Source organism: Rhopilema esculentum, chromosome 10 (genome assembly GCF_057945365.1).
Source record: "Rhopilema esculentum isolate cy_ngs chromosome 10, ASM5794536v1, whole genome shotgun sequence".
In the NCBI taxonomy this organism is placed as follows: Eukaryota; Metazoa; Cnidaria; class Scyphozoa; order Rhizostomeae; family Rhizostomatidae; genus Rhopilema; species Rhopilema esculentum.
In genome coordinates this window covers 9,386,546-9,398,301 of record NC_142824.1, presented here as the reverse complement: position 1 = coordinate 9,398,301, position 11,756 = coordinate 9,386,546, and the positions used below count along the sequence as shown (strand labels likewise).

Below are 11,756 nucleotides of genomic sequence, written 5' to 3'. Positions count from 1 at the left end.
AAGAATCTCGTTTACCTTTGTTGGAAATCTGTTATGCATATTGAGAGAAAAAATAACCTTGATAAGGAAAACAAGAAGATTTTTTGGAATATTTGTGATTTTCGATTCATGAATGTTTTAGGAGAGCAGTATCTCAAAAACAAGTGTTCCGAGGTCACGTGATAACAAAAATGCTGGCATCAGCATAAACTGAATATACCAATCAAAAGAGCTCTTTGAGATATTGCATTTCATGCAAGTTTCATCGTCATATATCGAATAACGACCAAATCATGACCATTTAAGCCCGGGAAATTTTAAAGGTCACGTGATTGCAAAAACTCTGACTTATACGAATAGTGAATATGTAATCTTTTCGAGACCTTTCTTTTGATGGTAAGTTTTAATTTCATTGACAAACAACCATCGAGTTATAACCATTTAAACACTGAAATTATACCAAAAATGACGTCACCGATCATGTGACAATGAAAGATTTGCTAAAAAGGTACAAATCAAATTTTTCAAGTTTAGAGCTTAGTTTAATGGGATCTGATGAGAGATGATCCCATTAACACAGGTAAAAGGATGATCCCATTCAAAACCGCCTAATTTTCCTTTATTAGGTTGTATAACTCAGATAGAGTTATCAGTGATCACCCGGGAACTTTTGTCAATGACGTTTTTGTTAGTCAAATCAATCTCTCATAGACACCACCAAGGGCCGTGGAGCATTTAACAGACTGAGAGGGCTAAAATTTTTTTGGGGGGGGGGGGCTAAACAAAATAAAAACCAAAAGCAGGGCGCTTTTAGGTATGACTGGGGGGAGCTGGATCCCCCGCAGCCACTCGCATCCGCAGTCCCACCAATGAGGATTGTGTGCTGGTATGTGTAACGGAAAACGTTTTGTCTTTAAGAAAAAGTGCATCGAATACACGGAGTTTCGAAAAGTGAAAGTAACTGCTGTAAGTTGTTTGTTTGAATGTTTGAGTTTTGTCTGCTGAAATGAAACGAGGTTTCTAAAAACAATGCTCAATGGTGACAGAAAGCTAAGAGAAAAGACACTTTGTCGCAGAGGCTTCCATAAACTCCAAGCTACTTGCCCTGGTAATTGGGCAAGTGAAGTGCCGAATTCAAACCTTGTGAAAGTTTCCATTAATATGCCAAACCAATAAAGGGGCGGTAAAATCCGATGTTCTAAAATGGACGGCTAGACGTATCGACGGGAATGCTAGTGATAATCTACAATCAGCTAACCAGCAAAATGTGAAAGCTACAGCAACAATGTCAAATGAAGCGTCGAGATCGAAGTGACCCTTGGTGCGAAAGATTCCTTCCTCACGAAGGAACAATTTCAGCTCTCGAACAATGGTATGGCTGGTGCATGTTCATAGGCTTGAACTAGAAGTCGATGACATATAGGCTTGAACTAGAAGTCGATAACAAATATGCAAGCATTTGTAGACAGTGTCTTTGTTGATCAAGAATCCATACTAGCACCACTATTCAGAGCTCAACATTCGGGGGTGGTCCAACTGATCATATGCTCGAGCCAAAGTGACAGACGCAGTTAGCTGGCGCGAAAATACGAGAGTAGATTAATTATGAGATCAGGAGATATCAAAAGAGAAAAAGCGTCGTGAAGTTACTACTGATTTTGAAGTTTCTTCAAATGTCCAACAATCGAAGAATATATAGAAAGGGGTGATTTTTTCGAAGAAAAGTGATATAAAAAGACTACCTATTCCTTTGGAATTTCCAGACCGGCGGTCTCTTCAATAGTACCATAATCAAATAAGTTATGGGAAAGAAAGAATATTCGAAAAAACAGGATATAAAAAGGTTTCTTATGACTTTCTAATTCTTACTAAGTCTTTAATTTTTATCACAAATGAAGACGATATAGAAAGAGAGCAGATATTGGAAGAGAAGGGATATAGAAAGGTTACTGATGACTTTGGAGCTTCCAGATCAGCAGTCCTTTTTAATTGTATCGCCAATGAAGAATATATAGAAAGAGGACAGATATTGGAAGAGAAGGGATATAGAAAGGTTTCTTAGGACTTTGTAGCTTCCAGATCAGCAGTCTTTTTAATTGTATCGCCAATGACGAATATATAGAAAGAGGACAGATATTGGAAGAGAAGGGATATAGAAAGGTTTCTTAGGACTTTGTAGCTTCCAGATCAGCAGTCTTTTTAATTGTATCGCCAATGACGAATATATAGAAAGAGGGGAGATATTGGAAGAGAAGGGATATAGAAAGGTTACTTAGGACTTTGGAGTTTCCAGATCAGCAGTCTTTTTAATTGTATCGCCAATGAAGAATATATAGAAAGAGGGCAGATATTGGAAGAGAAGGGATATAGAAAGGTTACTGATGACTTTGGAGTTTCCAGATCAGCAGTCTTTTTGATTGTATCACCAATGAAAAATATATAGAAAGAGGACAGATATTAGAAGAGAAGGGATATAAAAAGGTTACTTAGGACTTTGGAGCTTCCAGATCAGCAGTCCTTTTTAATTGTATCGCCAATGTAGAATATATAGAAAGAGGACAGATATTGGAAGAGAAGGGATATAAAAAGGTTACTTAGGACTTTGGAGCTTCCAGATCAGCAGTCTTTTTAATTGTATCGCTAATGACGAATATATAGAAAGAGGACAGATATTGGAAGAGAAGGGATATAAAAAGGTTACTTAGGACTTTGGAGCTTCCAGATCAGCAGTCTTTTTTATTGTATCGCCAATGAAGAATATATAGAAAGAGGGCAGATATTAGAAGAGAAGGGATATAGAAAGGTTATGGATGACTTTCGAGCTTCCAGATCAGCAGTCTTTTTCATTGTATTGCCAATGAAGAATATATAGAAAGAGGGCAGATATTGGAAGAGAAGGGATATAGTAAGGTTACTGATGACTTTGGAGTTTCCAGATCAGCAGTCTTTTTTATTGTATTGCCAATGAAGAATATATAGAAAGAGGGCAGATATTGGAAGAGAAGGGATATAAAAAGGTTACTGATGACTTTGGAGTTTCCAGATCAGCAGTCTTTTTCATTGTATTGCCAATTAATAATATATAGAAAGAGGGCAGATATTGGAAGAGAAGGGATATAGAAAGGTTACTTATGACTTTCTTATCGTGGAAATGTTACTAATTACTAAATGGAGGCTTAACAAGGATCGTGGTTTAGATCATTTCTGCCAAAGACTGTAAACTAAATTGGATCTAGGCCTTAGGTCTGTTGTGTTTCTTTGCTCGTAAATTAAAAAGACTAGACGTCGAAAAGTTATAAACGGAGGACTAGGTACAGCATTTGTATATACTTATGAAGGGAAATTTATAACTTAGGAAGGATTTTAGATGCATGAATGATGTCTTGATTAGCTGATCTAATCAATCGATGCCTTCCAAGCATTAGCAAAAGTTATATAATTTTCGGCATCAGAGAATCAGATGAATAAGATCTTTATTACCTGTTCCAATATGTCGGTCTTCTATAAGCCAGTGATTCTATTTCCTGGTTCACTGCGAAAATGCTTAGGCAGTATTTTGCCTCGAGGTTATGAATAATTAAAGCCCCTGCTTTTATAAAGATGCTGGTTCTGCGACAGCTAAGTCGTTTCTCTAACTTCCACTAAAATGTCAGCAATAACTGTCGTCTTACTTAGCATAACTGATGTATTTGCTGTTTTAATAAATGCAGCTGTAATTTACACTTTTGCAAAAATTAAAAGCCAACTGACGTTCAAGGATATTCTGATGGTAGGGATGGCAGTTAGCGATATACTCCAGTGTCTTCTTGGCTATCCCCTTGAAATATACTCTTCACAACATGGCCAATGGAAATTCAACGTCACCTCTTGCAAGGTAAGATTTTTTTACATGCATATATTAGAAATTACTCTTTTGGTGTAAAGAACAGGACGGTTCTAAGTTGCTACTATGTGTTTCATGTTTAGTTAATGCGATCGACAGGCAAATGTTAAAGCTACTCTGTCTATGAGTGTTATTACATTTACTAACTGTTGAAACTACTATCTATATGGGTAAACATGCAGGTTTTCATTTTCTGAAGTCTCATTTGATCTTGTTACCGTATGATTGTTGATGCAAAAGAAATTTTGTCATGGGGTAAAAACATGAAGATAGTTTCAAGGATTAGCCATTGGAAGAATAGAAATGAAATCAAGGAAAAACTTTTTTGGTCAAAGAATAGAAATTGTACGTGTTTGTATTGAAAACCTCAGAATCTATGATTCCTTGAAGCAGTTTCATAAAATCAGCCATGTGTCTGAAAAGCGTGTATAATCTAATTGCGTCTAACGGTGAAAGGCCTACAAACTTTATATAGTTTATTGGAAACAGCATGGTCTCAGTATATGATGATAGAATGGATTCCTAATAAAGAAAACTGTAAGCTCTAAAATGTCTTCCCAGGTGTAAACATCGTTGAACAAAAGACTGGGATGTTACAAGCATTCAGCCTTTTGGTAAAAACGTCAGACCGCCACTTAGTAAGAAGGTTTATGTGGTGTGATTCATCGCAGATGCAGTGTTGGCGACAATCGTCTAAAATAGAGACTTTAAAAAACAAAAGAGCCTTGCTTCTGAAAAGAACCCAGTTCTGGGCTTTTCAAAGTTTAATAATTTCGTAAATCAGAATTTTGGAATCTGAATGAAAAGTTACATGGAAAAGAAGGGCCCTAATGCCGAACCGTGCGGTACTCCTCTTGAAAGTGCACTTGTCTTCGGTATACAAGCGCTTTCTTCTTGAATATTTTTTCTCGCATAGCATATGAACTTCATTTGTACCACTGTTTTTCCTTTATAACTTTCAATAAGTAACGTAATGTTTTGAAGGAAATGAATTCAAATGAACAGTTCTTGTATACTGACGACCCTGATTGCGATTCAGAGTTTAAATTCATTTGTTAGCCTCGCTGCGGTTTAGATTTTGCATCACTGTTGCTTTGCAGTTGCTTGCCCTCCTAGTCGACAGAAAAATATTTTTATTTCTCTAAGATCGAATTTTGATTAGGGTAGCTCATTGGGCCTCTGAATTTTGATTAGCTTTTAACTTTCCGTAAGGCTAGTGAGCCTGCATTATTGTTCCATTGACTCAATTGATGACAGATAACTGTTTTCAGTTTGCAGTCGTCTAGTGATCGAGAACGTATTTTTCATCTTGCAGGGGAGTTATTTATGGTTTTTTAAATAAGATTGACTTCAATTGACTCTTTCGCACTGGAATAAAATATTGAAATGAATGTAAAAAAAGTATGCTATGATCTTTGAAAAAACTGAAAACCAAAGCCTGAAATATTTAAGCTCAGTCATGCATTTTCTTATATAATCCAATAAAAAGTTACAATACATGTTACTGTCTACACTACTAATAAGAACTACTTTGCAATACTACTGGGACGAAACCCCCCGGGAGACAAAAGGCTGTGTCTACCACAAGGGCATTAACACATATATACACATAAATATAAAAATAGGAAGTAAAAATATGTTTTAGGTAAAAAAATGGTTAAGTTGTGTACATTTTAAATTGAAACGACCTTATTCAAACCGACTAGCATTGCGGATGAATTGTAGAGTCAAGTTGAAAAAGTCTCTATTGACGCCATAAGGGAAATTTTAATTGCCATATAGTAAAAGCTGAGTTAGAGCCTTATTTGACAGGTTTGTAGGTCCAAGAGGTCGTAATATGTCAAAGACTCCAGCAAGAAGATCTTGTCGTTGAGCATCAAAAAAAGGGCAAAGCAACATAAAATGTTCCGCATCCTCAATGCCATCATTCGAAGGGCGCATTGGGTTTAAAGTATTCCTAAAATTGTTTTTGAATCTGTGAAAGTTTAATTTCCCTAGATCAACTCTAAGATGAGTAAGAAGGGGTAAACCTATTAGGTCATGAATTCTGAAGAGAGACTTTGCAATGGGGTGAATAATTGACAAAAACGTTTCCTTGAAAATGGCGACGGATGGTGCAAGTCTAAGCTCTGGTTCACTATTGTTCCATTCAGATAAACAGTGAGAATAGAAACTGGATTTGAATTTTCCTGTTCTTGCCATTATTTGCCCTACGACGTCCTGACTGCAAAGAGAGTAATGTGACTGATGAAGCTGAGAGATTAGATCCATCATCTAAATGGAGGTGAAATCATTTACAATCTTGCAAAACAAAGTAAATCTGCTCCACCTATGGGAACTTAATGATTCCCAGCCGAGCTCTGCATACAATTTTTGTCGCGAAGTTCCACCCCCCCCCCCCCCCCCATGTACCAGTTATAGCTAGAGCAGCAGAATACTGAACCAACCACGTAGCTGTAGATGTCGGCTATGGTGGGCAAACTCGAGCAAGAGCCATACCTGAGGGGGGCAGGATTTAAAACAAGAGAGCAGATATTAACAAACATATATGTTTGGACTAAATATCATTTTGAAAAAGGGTTCATTGCACAGCCTCCCCCCCCGTGCCGTGCCTCCCTGCAGCTACGTGGCTGATACTGAACAGACTCTATCCTTTCCATAAGACTTGGTAAAAAGTATTCTGACTGAGTTGGCACATTTTAGCCGGGATATGGTGTATAACATCCACATAGAGATGGCTGATTTGATGTGAGCAGCAAAAAGAAAGCTTTGAATCCAGGATAACCCTAAGATGTTTATGTTCATTGACTTTCTTCACTGGAATATTATTAAACAGTATCTTTGGATGATCAATTCCAATTCTTTTCCTTGAAAATATTAACTCAACTGCTTGTTTTTGTTGGTCAGGATTAAATGACATGAAAGTCATGCATGACAAAGTAGAAAGTAAAGCGACAACCTCCTAATGACACTGATCACAGATAACGATGGTGAACACCAAAGATGATCGAAATAATGAAGAAACGAAACGGTTTCTTTTTGTGAGATGCCTGTAATTATCTATAATACGACATACCATTGATGAAGAAGATTACTAATGTGTGTCGCAGTTGCATATGATTGTGCTAATTCTCAACAGGAATTTCTTTCCCGAATTTCCAGCTTTAGATATTGCAGACTTTAATCAAAACTTTTGTTTTCAGTTAGGTTAGGTCACTCATACTTTTTCAACCTGCAAGCAAAATTGGCTAACATGCTGTGCTAGAAAGACCAGTGTACTTGACAACTTGCATATTGATAAATGTAATGAATTATGCAAAACAAAGTGCAAGAAGCATATAAAATCAAAGGAACGTCTTAAACAGAGAGCATTAAATACAGCACAATGTATTCCATTATACTAGTAGTTGCTTTGAGTTTGACAGATTTTGTTTCTTGTCTGCTGAATGCGATTGTATTATACGCATTTTGTCGATTAAGATCACGTTTAATTGCAAAGGATATGTATATCATCGGTATGGCAATCAGTGACGTTCTTCAGTGTGCACTTGGCTACCCTCTCGAAATATTCTCGTCTCAGCAAGGGTCATGGACGTTAAGTCACTCCTATTGTAAGGTAGGGTATCATGCAAGGCATATACTATTATCAGCTATTTTTAGATAATATAAACCATCTTTAACAGCTACATTTACTTCATTAGTTTTGTGAATATTACTATTGGGTCAAATGCGTAATTCAATCTTTTTTATGTATATTTCTAACAAGTTGCTTAAAATGCCGAGTCGAATAAAAATGAAATTACGTAAACCAACTGCGACTTTAAGTCTTCATCTCATTTTGCTTTTATACTTTCCTATATTTGATACTTAAATGCTCATGGCAGACCTTTGAAGAGATAAAGCAGATCCAGGCTTCACGGTAACCATAACTATGAAAATAACTTGTTCGTCCTCTTTATAAATGTTGGTTTTGCCGTGTCCCTTATCCCCTCAACAAAACCTTTTAAACGGCTTCCTAGAAATCAGTTCTGAATACTGTATATTTATTCGATAATAATTGTTTTTGGCACTTTTTGCTGTCGTTTATAATCAAAGGCAGCTTATGGACGAGGGGGCTACATTTTTTAGTCAGCTCTTGCCAAACTTTCCAGCCTACATTAAGCTGAGGGTTATAATGCAATGAGAAAGAGATACTCCTGGACGATGTTGGTGATTACGTGCTGGACGATAATATTGCTAGCTGAAGCTTTGATATCTATTTTTACATTTAAGTAGTTTTTGAGCAATTTTTTCAAAATTTGGATCCTTCGTTTTAAATCGCAAAACTGTATGGCGTTGTACCGTAAAATCCTCGAATTGAACCTCTATCCTCTATCGAATAATTTTCCACCCTGGAAGTGAACATTTGTACTACATCATTGCTCATTGCGATATGAATCATTGTCTATTTCTTTCAGGCTTCAGGATTCTTCATAACATTCCTCGGCTTAGTGTCTATCAACTACCTGGCTGTCGTTGCATTTGACCTCTACATCTCCATCTGCAAGCCCTATTTTTCAACAGTGTATCACGGAAGCCAGAAATTCGTCGTAGCGTCTAACGTTTTTCCTTGGCTGTTCTCGTTTTTCTGGGCAGTTGTTCCATTTCTTGGCTGGTCAAGCTACGCTCTAGAGGACGACAATCTTCGATGCTCAATCAACTGGAATGGCAAATCTGCCAGCGACAAAAGCTACGTGGCAGCCCTGTACGTGTTCTGCTACATCTTGCCCGTTGGAATGATGCTCTTTGCTTTTAGTGCCGTGAAGAGGGAGCTACGCCAAATGCAGAAACGTGCAGTCGAAATGGCCCGAATGCAGATGGAGGCAATGATGGAGACCGTGCGAGCGGAGAAACGCCACACCAAACTAGCAATTGTCATGTCAACTGCTTTTGTCGTGTCTTGGACGCCATACACCGTCATCTCCTTTTGGTCATCCTACTTCAAGCACGTTGCAACTGTGCCGAAGTACCTGGGCACAATTTCAGCCGTGTTTGCAAAGTTGTCAACTTTGTGCAATCCCATCATTTACTCGTTCCTGCATGCAAAATTCAGACGCAACCTTGATTTACCTTTTATCGGCAAAGTCTTCAAGCAAAACACCGTCAATCCAGGATGGGAATCGAGCGTCAGACCAACGTCATCTACAGGCAATAAAACTTTAGTTGATTAGCAAAACATGTTTGCAGTTGATTAAACTTCAACGAACTATCACTGATTTTACTTTTTCACGTAATGATTGTAGCGGATTCTTTAGTGCACTTATAGCGATCATTCTCTATTGTTATGTTATCGTTTGAATTTGACTCACTTTAGATCATTTCAGTGAAAAACGTTTCCAAAGAAGTATCAACGACTTAACTTAACAAATAGTACTGTTTTGGTTTCAATGCATATTTCCATGAAAATAATGCTAGCTTAATCAATATGACAGCTCTAATCATAAGATTTATTTATTTGTGTCATCAGATTGAGAAGAATAAAAGCTTGTAAACTGAGAGAACTGGGGAGGAGGAGCTGATAATGAGAACTTGATGAGGTTAAACTTTTTCTTACAAAACTCAAACGAGCTTTATCTGCAGGAAAAGGTTAGAAAAGACTTATATCTTATATCTTACCGGAGGAATATCTCAATTTTGTCATTGCATAGCGGGGCTTGTATGTGGAGATTCCCCTGTTTTACAAGATTATGGACCCAACAAACCAGCCTTAACGAGACTTCAACAAATACCCACTTTTTTCTACCGATTATCTACATTCAGCTACCCCGCCAAGACTTTGTAGCGAACAGGGGATTAGCGATTCAATGTAACTAGATCAAATATTCCTGCCATTCCTGCCAGCAAGCCTTTAATAGGGTTCAAACTGCCTCAGATGTCCCTTGCTACTTTGGGTAGGATTGAACAGACAACATTAACATATGGAAACGCGTCTGCTCTTTGTTGACATCAAGCAATGGCTGGTTCTTACACATTCATGATCGACACTCATTACAAGTGAAAAGATAAATCTGTAAATACCTCCAAGTCTTATTTCTCCTTCCCATTTTTGTTGCATTTTTGCCGAATTCGTTAGATTTTTGCTAGATTAATAGAACAATAGTGTTTATTCGATTCTCGGTGAAATCATAACATCTTGCTTTCCAGCACCGCAGAAGAAATGTTAACCATGCAAATTTCATTGAAGATTATTGCATAATAAGCAAGGCGGGATTAGTATGACAAGATGCGCAGGAATCAGTCAAAATTGGGGACCACCTTGAGAAATGGGTGCATAGGATCGGTTAGATGTATCGAAGGGCATGCCCAGGGATGGTGCCAGAAAAGAAATGCTGGGGGGCTGTAATGTCAGGGTGCCGACAGTGAATGAACCACCCACTAAAATGTAAAATAACACCATCTGCTGTGGTAAATCTAGTTCAAAAAATGAAAAATAAATTGAAAAAAAAATCAAACAATGAAAAAAATAAAAAAAATCACGAAGTGTAAGTTATGAAAGTGCCGACATTGCTTAAATTTTTCAAAAATTGAAGTACCGACGGGGGGTTCAATGAATTTTTGGGGGGGCTCCTGCCCCCAAGCACCCCCGGTGGTGCCATCCCTGGGCATGCCCCCTTTCAAAAAGTAAAACTCAAGGTTATTTCGTTGATTATGGTAACCATTAGGGTTTTAGAAAACATAAAGTTAGATTGGCCACTCGATTCAAATATATTAATTAACTTATGTAATTAACTTGGTTAGTGTATGACTTTCATTCTTGTAATTGCTTCGCTAATTGCGAATGATTGAGTAAAATTCGCAAGCTATACCTACAATTTATGTCTGCATGAATTGTCTATTGCAGAGTGAGGAAAAATTGTAATTCAAACTACCAACATGATTAAATGTTAGTCTGAGACGCTGAAATCTAGTTGATTTATTAAATATGCATATCGATATGTAAATGAACTGAAGTTATCATCAATTATAAACAGGGAGAACTATACAAGTCTTTCTGGAAAGTGTGTTACACTTGAAGGTACCCATTCCTTTTTCGTGAGACTTTCCTGATATTCTAGAAGAGCTGCAGTTGAAGAATTTTGACGATTTCTTTCCAATTTGTCAAACTTCTGTTTTCAATTATGTCATCATCACACCATCAAATGAGAATATGCGATCACATCATCTTTAATCCATTATCTACATCACCAAAAAGATCCTCTCGCAGCCAATCATCATCCCAGGCCTCACAAAATTTATAATACCAGCTCTCATGTTTTGAAGACTCATCAAATAGATTCCAAGTGCTAAATCTGTACTCATGACGGAGGTAAAACTTAGAGAAAACTCATTGGATTATTGGTAACATAGCGCATTCAACATAAACAAATGTTAACATAACAATATCTGCCATCTTAATAATCGAACTAACTAAAAACGTGGTGCGCGGTCAGAGAACTAGGCACCACTGAAAGGATAATGTTTCATAATGGTAAATGTTCATGTTCATACATAGGTAAAATATAAGTCGATACTGTTGTTGTGTCTCGGGTTGTGCTTGGCCTACAGACATCGACCAGTTACAAAAACTTCAAAATCGTGCTGCTAGGATCATAACAAATAGCAGCTTTGATACCCTAAGCAGACCACTTGTTGCAGAGTTGGGCAGGAAGAACATTGAAGAGCTCAGCTCATTGGCAATAAAACTAAAACAATGGCCTTCAAGTCGCTCCTCAATACTTGTGTAACCTCTTCACCAAAAACTCAGCATGCTCCTCCCGTAGCCTCCAGGACACTGAGACTGATTTAAAGGCATTTGACACAAGAAAAAGTGGCTTACAGCCACTCGACCACGACGGTTGACCAATCAAATTGCGCA

At 37.5% G+C, this 11,756-nt stretch overlaps 1 protein-coding gene across 3 annotated transcripts; it reads left to right on the top strand.

Annotated features, from left to right (window-relative positions):
- Positions 1 to 826: 826 nt before the first annotated feature.
- On the top strand, positions 827 to 10,174 carry LOC135689347 (pinopsin). 3 transcript variants are annotated; one of them, XR_016144128.1, is made up of 3 exons: positions 7,248 to 7,478; positions 8,320 to 9,487; positions 10,046 to 10,174. XR_016144128.1 is itself a non-coding variant. In XM_065206537.2 (2 exons), exons 1-2 carry the CDS (start codon positions 3,626 to 3,628, stop codon positions 9,070 to 9,072), a joined length of 981 nt encoding a protein of 326 aa, XP_065062609.2. In that variant the 5' UTR covers positions 827 to 3,625; the 3' UTR covers positions 9,073 to 9,928. The 3 variants fall into 3 exon arrangements, 2 of the variants coding, with proteins under 2 accessions (XP_065062609.2, XP_065062600.2); XM_065206537.2 differs by lacking the exons at positions 7,248 to 7,478; positions 10,046 to 10,174 and adding an exon at positions 827 to 3,853 and having other exon boundaries at positions 8,320 to 9,928; XM_065206528.2 differs by lacking the exon at positions 10,046 to 10,174 and having other exon boundaries at positions 8,320 to 9,928.
- The last annotated feature ends 1,582 nt before the right edge of the window (positions 10,175 to 11,756 follow it).